The 21,803-nt window shown below is 47.1% G+C and overlaps 1 protein-coding gene across 3 annotated transcripts in view; it reads right to left on the bottom strand.

The window, feature by feature from the left end:
• Positions 1-472: 472 nt before the first annotated feature.
• The window catches only part of CFAP57 (cilia and flagella associated protein 57), a 77,762-nt gene continuing 56,431 nt past the window's right edge, over positions 473-21,803 (bottom strand). For all 3 annotated transcript variants that reach the window (XM_063939307.1, XM_063939306.1, XM_063939305.1), the window contains exons 17-23: positions 6,533-6,691; positions 5,299-5,442; positions 4,951-5,067; positions 3,870-4,004; positions 2,335-2,478; positions 2,126-2,258; positions 473-728 (exon numbers count right to left, since the gene is read on the bottom strand). In XM_063939307.1, the coding sequence (XP_063795377.1) occupies positions 544-728; positions 2,126-2,258; positions 2,335-2,478; positions 3,870-4,004; positions 4,951-5,067; positions 5,299-5,442; positions 6,533-6,691 (1,017 nt within the window). In that variant the 3' untranslated portion in view covers positions 473-543. The remainder of the gene's footprint in view (positions 729-2,125; positions 2,259-2,334; positions 2,479-3,869; positions 4,005-4,950; positions 5,068-5,298; positions 5,443-6,532; positions 6,692-21,803) is intronic.

Genomic DNA, 21,803 nt, shown 5'->3' with positions numbered 1-21,803 from the left:
AAGATTGTACAGCAAATCTAAGGTGGCCTTGGTGCCCCACCTAGATAGGAACATACAGGTAGGCATGAATTTCCCCGACCACCGCCCTATAATTTGACCGTTTGCACATCATATATGAGTGATGTCTCTGCATAGTGTTTGCATATCAGTGAATCAAGAACATCTGTAAATATGCGCGCCCCCCACCCCCCGTCTAATTTCAGTAACCTGCTCCACGGATTCTTATCAAACAGAGCAAAACATTGCTGTCCATACAAGTGTCCTGAGGGGGGCGATGTGCGGGTCCCTGATAGATATCACATAGGAGACAGAAAGCTCTTTGTTCTTTTCCTTTCTCTTATCTGAGGACACAACTTATTCTTCTCTATGGAATCATAATACTGCTGTAACCAACTTTCTTTAGTAATAATAGCATTTAGTAACCACAGTAACCACACTGGCAGCAGGCCAATCGTACTCTGGATAACATAGAAATGAGGCAAATCGTGTTTATTGGGTTAGTAAGTGAATGATTTCAGTTTGTTTGCATTGATCTCCATAGGATCAGGCTGTGATTGAAGGTAATTTACCCCCAGAGGGCGGCCTGATTCCCACTGTGACATCCTGCGATGGAATCAAGTCCCGTAACCGTTTGATCTCCAGTTTCTGCATTTCAATGATCCTCTCCGTCTCTTCCTCGATGTTCAGCCGCAGGACTACTGGGGAAGCCTGGACCCCAACGGAGGACTCTGGTACGGAGAACAGGGTAATGAAATAAGAGTATATCTGGCCTATTGCTGCTATGTTATATAGTGTTAGTGCAAAACCTAACATACACTAATAATAGCAGATGCATTAGGAGATTCCCAGGAAGGGTGTTGCAATGCCGGCGTTTTAGAGTTTTCCATCTAGAGAATAGCAATATTCTAATGTGTGACCTTTAGAGCTACTAAAGAACCGCATCTAGAGAACTGTAGCATTCTAATGTGTGACATTTAGAGCTTCTAGAGAACCGCAGCATTCTAAGGTGTGATCTGTAGAGCTTCTAGAGAACTGCATCTAGAGAACCGCAGAATTCTAATGTGTGACCTTTAGAGCTTCTAGAGAACTGCAACATTCTATGTGACCTGCAGAGCTTCTAGAGAACCGCATCTAGAGAACCGCAACATTCTAATGTGTGACCTGTAGAGCTTCTAGAGAACCACATCTAGAGAACCGCAGCATTCTAATGTGTGACCTGTAGAGCGTCTAGAGAACTGCAGCATTCTAATGTGTGACATTCAGAGCTTCTAGAGAACCACAGCATTCTAATGTGTGACCTGTAGAGCGTCTAGAGAACTGCAGCATTCTAATGTGTGACATTTAGAGCTTCTAGAGAACCACAGCATTCTAATGTGTGACCTGTAGAGCTTCTAGAGAACCGCATCTAGAGAACCGCAGCATTCAAATGTGTGAACTCTGCAGCATTCTGTGTGACCTGCAGAGCTTCTTGAGAACTGCATCTAGAGAACTGCAGCATTCTAATGTGTGACATTTAGAGCTTCTAGAGAACCGCAGCATTGTAATGTGTGACCTGTAGAGCTACTAGAGAACCGCATCTAGAGAACCGCAGCATTCAAATGTGTGAACTCTGCAGCATTCTGTGTGACCTGCAGAGCTTCTTGAGAACTGCATCTAGAGAACTGCAGCATTCTGTGGGACCTGTAGAGCTTCTAGAGAACCGCATCTAGAGAACCGCAGCATTCTAATGTGTGACCTGTAGAGCTTCTAGAGAACCACATCTAGAGAACCGCAGCATTCTAATGTGTGACCTGTAGAGCTTCTAGAGAACCACATCTAGAGAACCGCAGCATTCTAATGTGTGGCCTGTAGAGCGTCTAGAGAACTGCAGCATTCTAATGTGTGACATTTAGAGCTTCTAGAGAACCGCAGCATTCTAATGTGTGACCTGTAGAGCTTCTAGAGAACCGCATCTAGAGAACCGCAGCAATCAAATGTGTGACCTGTAGAGCTTCTAGAGAACCACATCTAGAGAACCACAGCATTCTAATGTGTGACCTTATTCCGAGTGGGGAACGCTGTACCCTTCAGACACCAGAACACTGCGGGCAAATGGTAAAACACCCGTGTGACGTCAGATTATTACCTTTTGAGTCTGTCAGGCCGCTCCTATTCCTTCTGTCCAACCCAAGCGCTACCTCCAGGTCGTGGACCTTCGTACGGCAGACTTTCAGTTCACGACGTAATTCATTGATCTCCTTAATCAGTGTTACGTTTTCCTGTAGAAGACACGGGTGTCCGCTTTAGAGGTGCTTGTGCGCAGTGTTTCCTTATCACCCCTGGGACTGTATTTACCTGCATAACCCGCACGTTATCCGCGCGATGAATCTCTGTGTCCTTCACTAGTTTCCTCTGCAGTGTGCTCAGGCTGCGCTCCAGATGTTCCCGCTGCTGGGCGTATTCCCGCTGGATGTCAGCGTCTTTACCAACTATTTCTGCCTGAAAACACAGGATTGTAGGAAAACATTTGTCATTCAGAGGTAGGTAGCATTCCTGTAGGTAGGTCACAGCTCCATGCTCCCAGCTGTTTCTCCTTCATGTCAGCGTCCGGCGCTCTGTGTGCCAGCGATGTATAGCTCTGGCCTCTGACATGGCGGATTAAAGAGACACTGGATGAGATGATGTCACTTATTTAGGGGGTGATTCTGAGTTGGCCCATTCTGCGGCCGTTTTTTCCCTACAGATTTGGCATTGTACTTACGTCAATATGTTAATGCGAAAATCTGCCAAAGAAAGTTGCAAATCTGCGCATCTGTAAACGCAAGCCTATCCTGACCACTGTTCTAGCGTCTGCAGATGCAAACCATCATAATACGTATAGGCACTTTCACCAGCCCCCTTCCCTGTACGCACCGCTTAGAATCACACAAAGCATTGGGTACACACCCAAGACACTTCCAACGCAAACAGATTCTCCGCGCATCTTGATACTCACCGACCTACTTCATGTTTCAAAAGATGTGACACTCACGAGTTGCTTTGCGATTCAGACGCATGCGCAGTGTCTTTGGAAGCGGGAGAGACGTCAGTTTTCACAGATGTGTCCCACTCAGAAACACCCTCTTAGGAGTATATTTACTAAAGATCAATTTCATCGCTTTAGATCACTGAAAATTGATCTAATTGATGCTGTGCTAAAAATGTCTGCAACACACATTTACTAACATGTAAAAATCAATATAAACATAATAATCACCTGTTAGTAAATGTGTGTTACAGCCCCTGAAACACAACATATATTTACGATTTAAAAGCAATCTAGATCAATGAAAATCGACCTTTAGTAAATATATCCCTTAGTGTTTAAGGTGCCGCCTAACCATTAGCTCCCTTAGTAACTACCTATATTTACCCAGTGGTAGCACCAGCCCTGCACCCACGTCTTTATGGCCTGCACACAAGTTTAAGCCCGGTCAGTGCTAGTTACTGTCTGGGGATGTGGTTAGCATCCCAGGAATCGGGATGGCGGCGGTCATGTGACTGATGCCGGAATCGCGACACCACTCGGAATCCTGGCGCCGAAACACCAAACACCGATAAGTATCAGGGCCACTGTTATGGTTAGGACACGGGGGCAGGTTAGGATTAGGCACTAGAGGGTGGGTGGGTTAGCCCTAGACGCCAACCCCCTTGTCTAAACCCTAGCCACCACCCCAGGAGGATTAGGGTCAGGGTAGGGGAGGGGTAAAATAATTACCCCGTCCACTGTCGGCATTACAAATGTCGGGATGCCATTGTCAGTCATGTGACCGCCGGCATCCTGTATCACACCCACTGTCTGAAAGGTTTGAATCCCTGCCCGCAAGGCAGACGTATAGACAAGGACTCACTGCGTCACCCTCCTGCATGTATTTCAAGTACAACTCCCGGATGGTGTCTTTCAGCTTTTTAGGCTCCTGAATAAACCCAACACAATTGTGCAGGTCAATCTTGAAGCGTTTCACGATGGCTTCAACATCTCGAACCTGCAGAGAGAACATTACACACTTACTACTTCTTCCCGATAGAGGCATCACTGCAGAAAAGAGGGGCGTCACCAATATGGCAGATTTATGTAAAATAAAATACATGTTTGATTTTAAAATATTAACTATTCAAAGCAATATTTAAAATATTTTGTATGTGATTTGTCTGTAGTCTGTTCCCAAAGAAAGAAGATACCAGGCTTTGTTTAACGTAACGTTTTGCTTTCCTTGGAGGTTAAACTATTCCTGTAATTTGATGTTAAAATATAACAACACATTTATCTGACGGAGACTGCAGTACAGACAGTAATGTAACTGCCACACGTAGTAAATATGTGATGTGTAAGTTTTCCTTGCTGGGAATCCCGGGAATATCCGGTAAAGCAGACAAGGGGGGTGATTCCGAGTTGTTCGCTCGCTAGCTGCTTTTAGCAGCATTGCACACGCTAAGCAGCCGCCTACTGGGAGTGTATCTTAGCATAGCAGAATTGCGAACGAAAGCTTCGCTAATTTTCTCGTAACGATTACCCCGCAGTTCCTGAGTAGCTCCAGACTTACTCAGCCATTGCGACCAGCTCAGTCCTTTTCGTTCCTGGTTTGACGTCACAAACACACCCAGCGTTCGCCCAGCCACTCCCCCGTTTCTCCAGCCACTCCCGCGTTTTGGAACTCGAACGCCTGCGTTTTTCCGCACACTCCCATAAAATGTCCAGTTTCCGCCCAGAAACACCCACTTCCTGTCAATCACACTACAATCACCACAGCGATGAAAAAGCTTTGTTATGCCGTGAGTAAAATACCTAACTTTTGTGTAAATTAACTAAGCGCATGCGCTCTGCGAACATTGCGCATGCGCAGTTAGCGGATAATCGCAGTATAGCGAAAATCTGCAACGAGCGAACAACTCGGAATGACCCCCAAAGTTATCATCTGGGTCCTAACTCACCTTCTGTCTCTCCCGCTGCATCTCCCGATGTGCCGCATTCAGCTTCTGCTTCAGCTCCGTGATGTTCAGATCCAGCTGCGTATTCTGCTTGTGGAAACGCTCCAACTCCGCTTCCATCTGAGGTACAGGCAGAGACTCTTGTTATTTATAGGACAGCTCAATATATTTATAGAATATATAGGCAGAAAACCAGATACAGAGAACAAAACTGAAATTAACATAATTCTGCGAAGTAATGAGCAGATAAAAGTAATAGAACGATGGTAGCAATGTTATGTGAAGATTGTGCAGTGTAATAAATAAAGCTTGATTTGATTTGTAGCAGTCACGCCAGGACAGGAAAGTCACCTCCTGGATTTGCTCCTTCTTCTCCTTGATCTCGTTTTCCCGGGGCTCAATTTGCTTCTTCAGCTCTTTGATTTTATAATCCAGAACAAACTTGAACTTCTCCAACTCTTGGTTCTTCTTCTTTAGGTCATAAATCCTCTTCTCCTGGACAAGAAATGACAGATATTTAGTTACGAACTTGGGTGAAGACCTAAATATTTCCACTGTAATTCTATTACATATTACATCTGCCCCTAATACAGACGAGGATTCAGAATTATTATTCAGTGATGATGACCACATCTGTTGATCAGCAAGACATACGGAGCTATCATGGCTGTCAGAAGTTATTCTCCATCAATAGAAAATGTTTCCAGTAATTCTAATTTTTTTTGCCATCCCATCTACAGCCTTATTCCTAGCGGTGTATATTCCCATTTCCACACCATGGTAGCTGCTGATATAATGAACAAACTGCTCATCTGATTGATGTTCTCATGACATGACCCCGACGGGATCCGGTCTGAAGATCGACAGTGTCTAGGTCGACAATGTTTAGGTCGACCACTATAGGTCGACAGTCACTAGGTCGACATGGATGGAAGGTCGACAGGGTTTCTAGGTCGACATGTGCTAGGTCGACAGGTCTAAAGGTCGACATGAGTTTTAAACATTTTTTTTTATTTTTTCATACTTAACGATCCACGTGGACTACGATTGGAATGGTAAAGTGTGCCGAGCGAAGCGGCAACGGAGCGAAGGCACCATGCGAGGGGACGCGGTGCACTAATTTGGGATCCCGGTCACTCTACGAAGAAAACGACACCAAAAAAAAAAAATCCTCATGTCGACCTTTAGACCTGTCGACCTAGCACATGTCGACCTATAAACCCTGTCGACCTTCCATCCATGTCGACCTAGTGACTGTCGACCTATAGTGGTCGACCTAAACATTGTCGACCTAGACACTGTTGAATTGATGAACCACACCCGACCCCGACAGCCTGCACGTATCTGTCAGTGTTTCCCAACCAATGACGTAAGGCTAGGTCTCTGCTTCCAGCTGTATCTGTATTAATCTGCGGGAGACTCCATATGGCTATAGTGATAAACTGACCAGACCAACTTGAGGTCCGCCGAAGTTCAGGAGCCTAAACGCTGGTATAGAAGACTACAGGACACAGTGGACACCCGCTGATACACTTTTACCCCAGGAAGATGAGATATATTCCCCGGGCCAGGTCCAAGTTCTCACCTTGTCCTGTATCGTTTCATCCCGCTCCTGAATCTCTCTCTTCAGCCCCAGGATGTCCTTCTCCAGTGACTTAATGACACTCTGCAGCTTCTGCTGTTCCACCTTCATTCTCTCAATGTCTGCGGCGCGTTCCTCAATCTCTTTCTGTAGACTGCTGAACTGCGTAGGGGACAGGGTTATGTGAGATTTGCATTCACCCGTTCTATGTATTTGGCTGATAGCACAGCAAATAGCAGTCCATAGATCCATGATCACTAGATGTGGCGGTAGTGACTACCCTCTGGCGCCTGGCAAGTGAACGGGGACTGCGGACAGAAGAGGACTGCTTCCTGGCTCCCCCATGTTTACGTTTCTGTATTATATTTTTGCCCCTTCCCCCTGTGTTCCTTTCTCCGATGGTGCATGTGTACGCTTCCATCAGTGTCCCTCTATCTCACTATAGTGAGTTTCTCTTTGTCCCTATTGTATATGAAAAAACACATACAATTGAAATGTAACAATTGTACTGTAAAAACCCTACATTGATTGAAAATGCTTTATTCATAGAATAAAGATTTTATGTCAGTTTTACTGATCTAACAGAACAAACATCCCCCGCCCCCTTCTTTAGAAACCCTGTAGTGTGTTACAGCCAGAATAGTGCATGTGTATAAATGTTTAAATATGAAATAAATGTCAGGGCACCAGAGACGTGTGATCATTAGAGTCCCAACTATTGCCCAGTTTGGTCACTGGCAGGGCATGCTGGGAAAGGTAGTGTATCAACAGCTGGAGACAGGGCCGGCGACAGGGGTGTTAAAGGGGACACCAGTACTGGGCCCCAAGGATCAGAGGGTCCCCAAGGATATGCCTCTTAGTGCCCAGCAGGGATATAAGCAGTCTTGTCCAAATAGGGCAGTGAGCTGTAGGCGGTGTGGGCGCAGCCTCAGTGAGAGGAGCCTCTCACACACAGTGACTGTGCGGCACAAGTGTGCGCCCGCTCTTCCGGGTCCAGCTCTGTTGCAGGCAGTTACGGGACGTGGCAGCAGGTCCGCTGGCCAGGATTCCCGTATTCTGCACTGGCCTCTTCTGGTGGGGTGTGAGGGCTGCATGGTACCTACTGTGCGGGGTGAGGGTCTGGATACTGGGGGGTGCAGCACAGGTGAGTCCCTCCCTGGGGTAAGTGTGGCCTGGTGAGGGGATACAGAGCTTTGGGATGGGGTTGGGGTGCTGGGAATGCCGCAGGAGTGAATGGGGAGAGACAGGCTGCAGTGTGTATGGGGGAGGAAGGAGAGATATACATATTTATATATGTGTATAGATAAATGAATGAATAAATCAGGATTTTAGTACTTACCGATAAATCCCTTTCTCCGATTCCACAGGGGACACTGGAGAGCAGTTACAGTGGGGATATAGTAGGTAGCAACTGGGAGCTGGCACTTTAAATATTATCAATGTGACTAGCTCCTCCCCTACTATGTCCCTCCTCCAAGCCAGTCTACTAAAACTGTGCCTGAGGAGAGCTGGAAGAAACCAACGTTAAACAGAGGAGGTTAACAAAGTTGCAGAAAACAAATACCACACACAAGGAGACATGTGAAACAAACAACAGCAGCGAAGGTGAGTTGAACAAAAAACAAGCAGTCACGCAGTGACAGGCAAGCAGACAAGTCAACGAGCCAGGAAAACAGCACCGGGTGGGCGTCCAGTGTCCCCTGTGGAATCGGAGAAAGGGATTTATCAGTAAGTACCAAAATCCTGATTTCTCCTTCATCCACTAGGGGACACTGGAGAGCAATTACAGTGGGGGATGTCCCAGAGCTCCCATTACGGCTGGGAGAGCGCTGAGAGCCCTGCAAAATGGCAAGGCCAAACTGCGATGCAGAGGCCGCGAAAGTATCAAATCTGTAAAACGTGACAAATGTACGTCGGCCCGACCAAGTGGACGCGCAACATAAAGAAGTCATGGAAACCCCGCGGGTGGAGCGCATAGAGTGCGCCGAATGTAAGCAGGAGGTTTCTGAGGAACCGCCAAAAAAACCTATTGGATGGGCAGACGGATACAACGGTCTAAAGTCTGTTTGGAAGCCGGCCATCCAGGACGAGCGGCATCATACAGGACAAACAAGGAATCAGACGTTTGAATAGAAGAAGTCCCATCCAAAGATTTGGTATCCGGTGAATCCGCCGATAGGGCCGGAACCACAAGCGGCTGGTTGATGTGAAAATCGGAAACCACCTTTTGGAGAAATGACATGCGAGTATGAAGCTCCACTCTATCATCATGGAACACCAGGTAAGGAGATCGGCAAGAGAGAGCTCCAAGTTCCGACACCTGTCTGGCTGAAGCCAGAGCCAGGAGATGGACCACTCTCCAGGTGAGATATTTAATCTCCACTGACTCAAGAGGCTCAAACAATGGAGACTGTAGAAAAGTGAGGACCAGGTTAAGGTCCCACGGAGCCGTCGGAGGTCGAAAGGGTGGTTGGATTCGGAGAAACCGTTTGAAAAAAGGTCTGAACCTCTGGAAGCAAGGCCAGTTTTCTCTAGAAGAAAACAGAAAGAGCAGAGAACTGAACCTTCAGAGTACCAAGTCTCAGTCCCGCAGAGAAACCCCCCTGCAGACAAAGGAGAAGGTGGGCCAATAGAAAAAACCGAAGGAGTTAACCTCCATCGTTCCACCAGGCCACATAGGCCTTCCATATGCGGTAGTAATGAGACGATGGGATAGATTTCTGAGCCTGAAGCATGGTAGGTATAACTGTAAAAGGAAACCCCTTCCGCCCCAAGATGGCCTTCTCATCAGCCACTCCATCAAACGTAGCCTGCGTAAGTCTGGCTAAAGAAAAGGACCCTGTTGTAGTAGATCATCTCGGATTGGTAGGGGCCAAGGCTCTGCTATTGACAGAAGGGGGAGCCCTGAGTACCAAGCCCTGTGTGGCCAATCCGGAGCCACTAGGAGGACCAGCGCATCATCTTTCTTTATGCGTTGCAGAATCCGAGGCAGCAACAGGAAAGGAGGAAAAAACTAAACGAACTGGAAATCCCAAGGAGCCGTGAAGACATCCACGGCCGCTGCCGCCTGGTCTCTCATCTGAGAGTAGTAAAGAGGCAGCTGGTGGTTTAGGCGGGACGCCATGAGGTCGATCTGGGGACGGCCCCACCGATGGACCAGCTGAACTAACACCTGCTGGATTGAGAGTCCACTCTCCTGGGTGCATATTTTGGCAGCTGAGATAATCGGCCTCCCAATTTTCTACCCCTGGAATGAAGATTGCCGACATGGCCAGAGCGTATTCCTCTGCCCAGAGTAGGATTTTGGTGGCCTCCCTCATCACCGCACAGCCGCGAGTGCCGCCCTGTCGGTTGATGTATGTCACTGTCATGGCGTTGTTGGACTGAACTCCGACGGCCCGACTTTGAGGCAAGTGATCTGCCTGAAGCAGGGCGGTGTACACTGCTCGCAATTCGAGTATGTGTATCGGGAGAGTGGATTCTTGGGATGACCAGTGCCCCTGAAACTGGTGTTCCAGAGTCACAGCTTCCCACCGCCGCAGGCTTGCATCTGTGGTGAGGAGATTCCAGTCCCAAACCCCGAACCATTTCCCTTCCAACAGATGAGTCGAATTTAGCCACCAGAGAAGAGACAACCGTGCCTTCGGAAACAGCATCACCCGTTGATGAAGAAACAAATGAGACCCGGACCACTGATGTAGGAGACACAGCTGGAAAGGCCTAGAGTGGAACCGTCCGTAAGGTAGGGCTTCAAACGCCACCACCCTCTTCCCAAGGAGATGTATACACGGATACCCGACGGTGGTGAAGTACCGACTTCACCAACATCTGAATAGAGAGGATCTTGTCCTGAGGAAGAAATACCTTCTGACGTACTGTGTTGAGGATGATACCCTGAAACAGTAACCGTTGTGTGGGGCATAATTGAGACTTTGGGAAGTTCAGGATCCACCCATGCTAAATCAGAAGGTCTTGGGTTATCCAGATATTTTGAAGCAACTGGTCTGCGGAGTGGGCCTTCAGCAGCAGATCGTCCAGAAAGGGGACAATCGTCACACCCTGAATGCGAAGAATGGCCATCATGACGGCCATGATCTTTGTAAACACTCTGGAGGCCGAAGAGAGACCAAATGAAAGGGCCTGGAATTGGAAGTGAGCATGCCTTATAGTGAACCGGAGAAAAGCCTGATGTGGAGGCCAAACGGGAACATGTAAATAGGCGTCCTTGATGACCAAGGATGCCATGAACTAGTTCTGCTCCAAACCTGCAATTGCAGATTGAAGGGACTCCATCTTGAACCTGAACACTCACAAGAAAGGATTGAGATACTTTAAGTTCAGGATCGGTCTGGCTGAACCCTCTGGCTACAGCACGAGAAAAAGGCTGGAGTAGTGGCCCTGTTTCTGTTGATGCGGACAGGAGTCTTTGGACAGCATTCCGTAAGACGACACTCCTGTCGTCGGAAGCTGGCAAACCCGTGGTGAAGAAAACTCTGAGGCGGTTGATGTTGAAAATCTAATTTGTACCCGTGGGTGATGAGATCTGAAACCCAGGCATCTGGGCAGGATGTTGCCCAGACGTCCTTGAAGTCCCACAGATGAGCACCCCTCTGGGGTCCCCCAGGTGAGAGGGAAGCCCATCATGCACTGGGCGTAGTGGTAGACTTACCATCCTGCTGGCTGAGACTGTAGAACCTCTGCTTCTACTTTGAGAGCCACGGGTGACTGAAGCTCCTCCCCGGAAACAGCCTCTAAACTTGGAAGGGACACGAAAGGACCGAAAGGCCCCAAATAAGTCCTGTGAGGAACCGGAGCAGCAGTAGGGAGATAAGTTTACTTGCCCCCAGTGGTTTAAGAAATCCAGGTGTCAAGTGCCTTACTGAACAGGACCTCTCCCGTAAAAGGTAACGCCTCCACTGCCCTCTTAGCTTCAGCATCCGCTTGTCACTGTCGTAGCCAGAGAGCTCTGTGAGTCCTTGGAGGCCTCACAAAGGTACTGTCATGACTGTGGTTTTTGTGAACCCGGTGTTAGTGAAGTCTGTGTGGGTGACTGGAGGACTATGTGTATATTAGGCTGGTCTGTAGGAATCAGTGAGAAGAAGGAGCAATCCCTGACCGGGGATCGAACCCGGTCCTTGGCAGGGGAAGCTGTATCCTGACCACTGGATCACCAAGGACTTGGTGTTGATAGCAGACTGGTGAATGTATTGGTGAGATTGAACTGGATATACTGACACAGGAGTGGGTGCTTGTGTACTCAAGGTTACTATGAAATAGGTTCTCTGGAGTTGCGCAGAACTGGGCTGGTTACTGGCGAGATTGAGAACCGGACTGGTTACTAGTGAGACAGAGAACCAGGCTGGTTACCAGTGAGACTGGGAACCACACTGTGAACCGGGCTGTTGTACCGGTATACTGGAACGGAACTGTAATCTGGGCTGGTACCAGATATAACTGGAAACGCAACTGAAAGTAGAACGAAGTCTGTGGCTGTGACTTTAAGACAAGGCTGCAGAACACTGCGGCTGTGGCTTTAAGATGAGATTGAAGAACACTGCGGCTGAGGCTTTAAGACGAGACTTGAGAATACTGCAGCTGTAACTATAAGATGAGACTAAAGAATACTGCAGCTGTGGCTTTATGATGAGACTGTAGAATACTGCAGCTGTGGCTTTAAGATGAGACTGAAGAATACTGCAGCTGTGGCTTTAAGATGAGACTGAAGAATACTGCAGCTGTGGCTTTAAGATGAGACTGAAGAATACTGCAGCTGTGGCTTTAAGATGAGCCCAAAGAATACTGCAGCTCTGGCTTTAAGATGAGACTGAAGAATACTGCAGCTGTGGCTTTAAGATGAGACTGTAGAATACTGCAGCTGTGGCTTTATGATGAGACTGTAGAATACTGCAGCTGTGGCTTTAAGATGAGACTGAAGAATACTGCAGCTGTGGCTTTAAGATGAGACTTTAGAATACTGCAGCTGTGGCTTTAAGATGAGACTGAAGAATACTGCAGCTGTGGCTTTAAGATGAGACTGTAGAATACTGCAGCTGTGGCTTTAAGGTGAGACTGTAGAATACTGCAGCTGTGGCTTTAAGATGAGACTGAAGAATACTGCAGCTGTGGCTTTAAGATGAGACTTAAGAATACTGCAGCTGTGGCTTTAAGATGGGACTGTAGAAATACTGGATATCAATGGTAACACAACTGTAATCCAGACTGGGTAGCAAAAGAGCAGAGTTTTACAGGAACCGTAGTACAAGTGTTACCTTTAGGGAGCTCAGCTTCTAAGCTCACACAGAGCTGTGTGTGACACAAGGAACTGGCACAGTCTGCAACTCAAGTCTCCAGACTTATACTTCCTGGTCCTTGATTGGTGAGCAGAGACAGGTGATTCAGAGAGTCTCAGGCTGGAACAGGATTGGATAGCTCCAGGTCAGGTGATCAGACCCTGTCACGTCAGTACTTTAGATTAGGCTCTGATGTGGAGTGAGGCCTAGCAGGCCAAAAGAACACTGAAGCCTGAACTTCTACAAATGAACAGAGGATGCTGGCTTTCAGGCCTAAACTCTAGATTGCTGAATTCAGATTCACACAGAAGGTAATCACCGCAGGTGGAGCTCGTTAACTCTTACCTTCCAGGCAGAGTACTCAGCACTCAGGAAACTCATGGTACTGGCAAGCTGTTTATCCCAGTGAGCAGAAAAGACACAGGATCCAGAACAGATGGCATGGGTAAGTCACTCAATATGAGAACTACAGTCAGGATCGTGACAGGTACAACGCTGAATCGCGAATATGTTCAGCAAGAGGTAATAGCTGTTCAGGAGGTGATAATGATAATGATAAAGAAGTGATAATGCCACTGTATAGGTCATTGGTACGGCCCCATCTGGAATACTGTGTCCAGTTCTGGAGACCCTATCTCCAGAAGGATATAAATACATTAGAGAGTGTACAAAGAAGGGCAACTAAAATGGTGCATGGCCTACATCACAAAACTTACCCGGAAAGGCTAAAAAATCTTAACATGTATAGTTTGGAGGAGAGAAGGGAAAGGGGGGACATGATAGAAACTTTCAAATATATCAAGGGTCTTAACAAAGTTCAGGAGGGAAACATTCTTCAAAGGAAAATAAGTATTAGAACTCGAGGGCATACATTGAGACTGGAGGGGGGGAGGTTCAGGGGAAATTTAAGGAAAAATTACTTCACAGAAAGTGTAGTGGATAAGTGGAATAGCCTCCCATCAGAGGTGGTAGAGGCTAAGACTGTAGGGCAATTTAAACATGCTTGGGACAGGCATATGAATATCCTTACAAAGAATTAAGGTTAAAAAAGGGTTGAGATTGCCTAAAGGATAAAATAAAAAAGGGGCAGACTAGATGGGCCAAGTGGTTCTTATTTGCCGTCAAATTCTATGTTTCTATGAGGTAAATCTTCACCCAAACCTGAGAACAGTTGGTCTGTCCAGGTTTCCATAGCTTTGTTGACCCAACAACCTACCTGCGCCGGGTGATGTAAAACTCCCGCTGCTGAGTATATCGCCTTCAAGGTAGTCTCCTATCTGATGGTACCTTCAGCGAGGTGGCCCCCGGAACCGGCAGAACCGTGTTCTTGGACATATGAGACACTGAGGGATATACCATGGGAGGGGTCTCAAATAGCTTTCTGGTATCTGCAGAAAAAGGGCAGGAAGACAACATTTTTTGAGATACCTGAAATTTTGCATCCGGATGTTTCCAGGCTGTAGTTAGGAGCCCCTCCAGCTCCTCCGAAACCGGAAAAACAGACACCCATTTGGTTGGTGCCGAACAGCGAGGGACGTGAAGTACCTTGATCCGGCTCTTCAACCTGAGAGACAGGTTCAGGTTCCTCTGAAACCTGTTCGTGAGTCTTGTACGTACTCCCCCTCCTCTAAGAGAGTCATATCTTCAGAGTCCTGTAAAACTGAGGTTAGCAACCTCCCTTTAGAAACCTGTGGAGGGTTTAATAAGGACCGATCATAGCATTGGAAAGCCCTTCAAAGGATCTTGCCAATCTGTTGAGATCTGGAAGCTTCTCTAACTGGTCGAGAAGCTACCAGTTCTTTGGTTAAAAGCAACATAATATCAGTAAGGTGAGTAGTCCAAACAGGAGTTTCCTGCAGCTGCGGTGAGGGCTGAGCAGATGGCTCATATTCACAGTCCTCACATAACAGGAAATTCTTTGACTGTCCCTGTGTGAACTTTGCAGCACACTTTTTACATGTGAAAATCTGCTGTGCTGCTTTGGAGCCTTTTCCTGCCATAGCAGCACTGACACTCCACACTTAGTGACAAGAAAAAGTGTGAGGCCAAGACAGAAGAGTGAATAATAAGGGAGGGCAGTCCCACCCGCCCTGTATGCACTGTACTGCTAAGCTACAGCACCAGGCACGTCTTAGCAGTAAAACAGGCACCTCACATGTTCCCCTTTCTGTCCACTAAACACCCCACCGAACTACTCACAGTGCATGGGTTGTTGATCGCTGGAAATTGAGCTCCGCCCCCCGCTATGGTGCCTATTTTACACATAATGGCGCTAGCGGTTACATCGCTAATGGAGCGATCTGCACCACACTGAAGTGCCCTGGCTTCTGCTAACAGAAGCCAAGGTTATACTTACCGCTGCCGTGCTGGCCGGTGGTGGTGCAGCTGAGGAGGTGACCCCGATGCGCGCTGAAAGCAGCGGAGTCCGGTCATTCTACAAGAGAGCTAACGTCTCTGCAGCCGGGGATCCCAGCGCTGAGCCGCAAGCAGCTGTGATGGTGACCCCGCCGGCAGAAGCTGCCTGTCTGATCCTCAAAATAAAAGAATTTCATCAGGAGGAAACCCAAGATTGACCAGCTCCCTTGGGCACTTTAAAAAGACTGGCTTGGAGGGGGGACATAGTAGGGGAGGAGCTAGTCACATTGATAATATTTAAAGTGCCAGCTCCCAGTTGCTACCTACTATATCCCCGCTGTAACTGCTCTCCAGTGTCCCCTAGTGGATGAAGGAGAAATATATATTTATTAAAAGTCACTTTTATAGTGCAGCAAATTCCGTTGTGCTTTAATATTAGTGATGAGCGGGTTCGGATCCTCGGGATCCGACCCGCCCGAACTTCACCTTCTTTTTACACGGGTCCGAGCAACTCGGATCCTCCCGCCTTGCTCGGTTAACCCGAGCGCGCCCGAACGTCATCATCCCGCTGTCGGATTCTCGCGAGATTCGGATTCTATATAAGGAGCCGCGCGTCGCCGCCATTTTCACACGTGCATTGAGATTGATAGGGAGAGGACGTGGCTGGCGTCCTCTCCGTTATATATTAGAAAAGAACAGAGTAAACTGAGTGACTTAGTTATGTGGGGAGGATTGGGGACGGGGAGCAGCTGTTAGGGAGTACAGTGCAGGGTTTACCACCAGTGAGTTAGTTTAATCCTTTGTTTCTCTGCCTTAAAAAAAACGCTCCACCATATCTGTGCTCAGTGTGCTGCACTGCTGCATGATATATCTGTGCTGAGTGCACTGCTCACACTGCCTAATTGTGGGGACTGGGGAGCAGTTATAGCAGGAGTACAGTGCACAGTTTTGCTGACAGTGACCACCAGTCCAGTATACGTTTGTCTGCCTGAAAAACACTCCTGTGGTGTTTTTTTTTCTTCTTCATACTAGTTTAGCAGTCTGCTGACAGTGTCCACCAGGTCCGTTATATACAGTATATTATATATATAAGCAGTACGGTAGGCCACGGCTGTACCTACCTCTGTGTCGTCAGTGCACTCGTCGTCCATAAGTAATATAATACTATACTTACTATCCATCCATCTACATTGTATTGTATACCTACCTGTGGTGGGTTTTTTTTTCTTCATACTAGTTTAGCAGTCTACTGACAGTGTCCACCAGGTCCGTTATATACAGTATATTATATATATAAGCAGTACGGTAGGCCACGGCTGTACCTACCTCTGTGTCGTCAGTGCACTCGTCGTCCATAAGTAATATAATACTATACTTACTATCCATCCATCTACATTGTATTGTATACCTACCTGCGGTGTTTTTTCTTCTTCTTCATACTAGTTTAGCAGTCTGCTGACAGTGTCCACCAGGTCCGTTATATACAGTATATTATATATATAAGCAGTATGGTAGGCCGCGGCTGTACCTACCTCTGTGTCGTCAGTGCACTCGTCGTCCATAAGTAATATAATACTATACTTACTATCCATCCATCTACATTGTACTGTATACCTACCTACCTGTGGTGGTTTTTTTTCCTTCATACTAGTTTAGCAGTCTGCTGACAGTGTCCACCAGGTCCGTTATATACAGTATATTATATATATAAGCAGTACGGTAGGCCACGGCTGTACCTACCTCTGTGTCGTCAGTGCACTCGTCGTCCATAAGTAATATAATACTATACTTACTATCCATCCATCTACATTGTATTGTATACCTACCTGTGGTGGGTTTTTTTTTTTCTTCATACTAGTTTAGCAGTCTGCTGACAGTGTCCACCAGGTCCGTTATATACAGTATATTATATATATAAGCAGTACGGTAGGCCACGGCTGTACCTACCTCTGTGTCGTCAGTGCACTCGTCGTCCATAAGTAATATAATACTATACTTACTATCCATCCATCTACATTGTATTGTAAACCTACCTACCTGTGGTGGTTTTTTTTTTCTTCATACTAGTTTAGCAGTCTGCTGACAGTGTCCACCAGGTCCGTTATATACAGTATATTATATATATAAGCAGTACGGTAGGCCACGGCTGTACCTACCTATGTGTCGTCAGTGCACTCGTCGTCCATAAGTAATATAATACTATACTTACTATCCATCCATCTACATTGTATTGTATACCTACCTACCTGTGGTGGGTTTTTTTTTCTTCATACTAGTTTAGCAGTCTGCTGACAGTGTCCACCAGGTCCGTTATATACAGTATATTATATATATAAGCAGTACGGTAGGCCACGGCTGTACCTACCTCTGTGTCGTCAGTGCACTCGTCCTCCATAAGTAATATAATACTATACAGGTTGAGTATCCCATATCCAAATATTCCAAAATACGGAATATTCCGAAATACGGACTTTTTTGAATGAGAGTGAGATAGTGAAACCTTTGTTTTTGATGACTCAATGTACACAAACTTTGTTTAATACACAAAGTTATTAAAAATATTGTATTAAATGACCTTTAGGCTGTGTGTATAAGGTGTATATGAAACATAAATGAATTGTGTGAATGTAGACACACTTTGTTTAATGTACAAAGTTATAAAAAATATTGGCTAAAATTACCTTCAGGCTGTGTGTATAAGGTGTATATGTAACATAAATGCATTCTGTGCTTAGATTTAGGTCCCATCACCATGATATCTCATTATGGTATGCAATTATTCCAAAATACGGAAAAATCCGATATCCAAAATACGTCTGGTCCCAAGCATTTTGGATAAGGGATACTCAACCTGTACTATCCATCCATCTACATTGTATACCTGTGGTGGATTTTAGTTGTGCGCATTAAAATATGGAGAACAAAAATGTGGAGGTTAAAAAAATAGGGAAAGATCAAGATCCACTTCCACCTCGTGCTGAAGCTGCTGCCACTAGTCATGGCCGAGACGATGAAATGCCATCAACGTCGTCTGCCAAGGCCGATGCCCAATGTCATAGTACAGAGCATGTAAAATCCAAAACACAAAAGATCAGTAAAAAAATTACCCAAAAATCTAAATTAAAAGCGTCTGAGGAGAAGCGGAAACTTGCCAATATGCCATTTACGACACGGAGTGGCAAGGAACGGCTAAGGCCCTGGCCTATGTTCATGGCTAGTGGTTCAGCTTCACATGAGGATGGAAGCACTCATCCTCTCGCTAGAAAAAAGAAAAGACTTGCGGCAAATGCACAGCAAAGAACTGTGCGTTCTTCGAAATCCCAAATCCCAAAGGAGAGTCCAATTGTGTCGGTTGCGATGCCTGACCTTCCCAACACTGGACGGGAAGAGCTTGCGCCTTCCACCATTTGCACGCCCCCTGCAAGTGCTGGAAGGAGCACCCGCAGTCCAGTTCCTGATAGTCAAATTGAAGATGTCACTGTTGAAGTACACCAGGATGAGGATATGGGTGTTGCTGGCGCTGGGGAGGAAATTGACAAGGAGGATTCTGATGGTGAGGTGGTTTGTTTAAGTCAGGCACCCGGGGAGACACCTGTTGTCCGTGGGAGGAATATGGCCATTGACATGCCTGGTCAAAATACAAAAAAAATCAGCTCTTCAGTGTGGAATTATTTCAACAGAAATGCGGACAACTGGTGTCAAGCCGTGTGTTGCCTTTGTCAAGCTGTAATAAGTAGGGGTAAGGACGTTAACCACCTCGGAACATCCTCCCTTATACGTCACCTGCAGCGCATTCATAATAAGTCAGTGACAAGTTCAAAAACTTTGGGCGACAGCGGAAGCAGTCCACTGACCACTTAATCCCTTCCTCTTGTAACCAAGCTCGCGCAAACCACACCACCAACTCCCTCAGTGTCAATTTCCTCCTTACCCAGGAAAGCCAATAGTCCTGCAGGCCATGTCACTGGCAAGTCTGACGAGTCCTCTCCTGCCTGGGATTCCTCCGATGCATCCTTGAGTGTAACGCCTACTGCTGCTGGCGCTGCTGTTGTTGCTGCTGGGAGTCGATCGTCATCCCAGAGGGGAAGTCGGAAGACCACTTGTACTACTTCCAGTAAGCAATTGACTGTCCAACAGTCCTTTGCGAGGAAGATGAAATATCACAGCAGTCATCCTGTTGCAAAGCGGATAACTGAGGTCTTGACAACTATGTTAGTATTAGACGTGCGTCCAGTTTCCGCCGTTAGTTCACAGGGAACTAGACAATTGCTTGAGGTAGTGTGCCCCCGTTACCAAATACCATCTAGGTTCCACTTCTCTAGGCAGGCGATACCGAGAATGTACACGGACGTCAGAAAAAGACTCACCAGTGTCCTAAAAAATGCAGTTGTACCCAATGTCCACTTAACCACGGACATGTGGACAAGTGGAGCAGGGCAGACTCAGGACTACATGACTGTGACAGCCCACTGCGTAGATGTATTGCCTCCCGCTGCAAGAACAGCAGCGGCGGCACCAGTAGCAGCATCTCGCAAACGCCAACTCGTTCCTAGGCAGGCTACGCTTTGTATCACCGCTTTCCAGAATACGCACACAGCTGAAAACCTCTTACGGCAACTGAGGAAGATCATCGCAGAATGGCTTACCCCAATTGGACTCTCCTGGGGATTTGTGGCATCGGACAACGCCAGCAATATTGTGCGTGCATTACATCTGGGCAAATTCCAGCACGTCCCATGTTTTGCACATACCTTGAATTTGGTGGTGCAGAATTATTTAAAAAACGACAGGGGCGTGCAAGAGATGCTGTTGGTGGCCAGAAGAATTGCGGGCCACTTTCGGCGTACAGGCACCGCGTACAGAAGACTGGAGCACCACCAAAAACACCTGAACCTGCCCTGCCATCATCTGAAGCAAGAGGTGGTAACGAGGTGGAATTCAACCCTCTATATGCTTCAGAGGATGGAGGAGCAGCAAAAGGCCATTCAAGCCTATACATCTGGCCACGATATAGGCAAAGGAGGTGGAATGCACCTGTCTCAAGCGCAGTGGAGAATGATTTCAACGTTGCGCAATGTTCTGCAACCTTTTGAACTTGCCACACGTGAAGTCAGTTCAGACACTGCCAGCCTGAGTCAGGTCATTCCCCTCATCAGGCTTTTGCAGAAGAAGCTGGAGGCATTGAAGGAGGAGCTAAAACAGAGCGATTCCGCTAGGCATGTGGGACTTGTGGATGGAGCCCTTCATTCGCTTAACCAGGATTCACGGGTGGTCAATCTGTTGAAATCAGAGCACTACATTTTGGCCACCGTGCTCGATCCTAGATTTAAAACCTACGTTGGATCTCTCTTTCCGGCAGACACAAGTCTGCTGGGGTTCAAAGAACTGCTGGTGACAAAATAGTCAAGTCAAGCGGAACGCGACCCGTCAACATCTCCTCCTTCACATTCTCCCGCAACTGGGGGTGCGAGGAAAAGGCTACGAATTCTGAGCCCACCCGCTGGCGGTGAAGCAGGGCAGTCTGGAGCGACTGCTGATGCTGACATCTGGTCCGGACTGAAGGACCTGCCAACGATTACTGACATGTCGTCTACTGTCACTGCATATGATTCTCTCACCATTGAAAGAATGGTGGAGGATTATACGAGTGACCGCATCCAAGTAGGCAGTCCGTACGTATACTGGCAGGAAAAAGAGGCAATTTGGAGGCCCTTGCACAAACTGGCTTTATTCTACCTAAGTTGCCCTCCCTCCAGTGTGTACTCCGAAAGAGTGTTTAGTGCCGCCGCTCACCTTGTCAGCAATCGGCGTACGAGGTTACTTCCAGAAAATGTGGAGAAGATGATGTTCATTAAAATGAATTATAATCAATTCTTCCTTGGAGACATTCACCAGCAGCAATTGCCTCCAGAAAGTACACGGGGACCTAAGATGGTGGATTCCAGTGGGTACGAATTAATAATCTGTGAGGAGGGGGATGTACACAGTGAAAGGGGTGATGAATCGGACGATGATGATGAGGTGGACATCTTGCCTCTGTAGAGCCAGTTTGTGCAAGGAGAGATTGATTGCTTCTTTTTTGGTGGGGGCCCAAACCAACCAGTCATTTCAGTCACAGTCGTGTGGCAGACCCTGTCGCTGAAATGATGGGTTCGTTAAAGTGTGCATGTCCTGTTTTTACAACATAAGGGTGGGTGGGAGGGCCCAAGGACAATTCCATCTTGCACCTCTTTTTTCTTTCATTTTTCTTTGCGTCATGTGCTGTTTGGGGAGTATTTTTTTAAGTGCCATCCTGTCTGACACTGCAGTGCCACTCCTAGATGGGCCAGGTGTTTGTGTCAGCCACTAGGGTCGCTTAGCTTAGTCGTCACACAGCTACCTCATTGCGCCTCTTTTTTTCTTTGCGTCATGTGCTGTTTGGGGAGTATTTTTTGGAAGGGCCATCCTGCGTGACACTGCAGTGCCACTCCTAGATGGGCCAGGTGTTTGTGTCGGCCACTAGGGTCGCTTAGCTTAGTCACACAACGACTTTGGTGCAGCTCTTTTTTTCTTTGCATCATGTGCTGTTTGGGGACTATTTTTTTTAGGTGCCATCCTGTCTGACACTGCAGTGCCACTCCTAGATGGGC

The sequence above is a fragment of the Pseudophryne corroboree genome, chromosome 9 (genome assembly GCF_028390025.1).
Source record: "Pseudophryne corroboree isolate aPseCor3 chromosome 9, aPseCor3.hap2, whole genome shotgun sequence".
Classification (NCBI taxonomy): domain Eukaryota; kingdom Metazoa; phylum Chordata; class Amphibia; order Anura; family Myobatrachidae; genus Pseudophryne; species Pseudophryne corroboree.
Note: the sequence above shows the minus strand (reverse complement) of the source record. Positions and strands in the feature narration are given on the sequence as shown.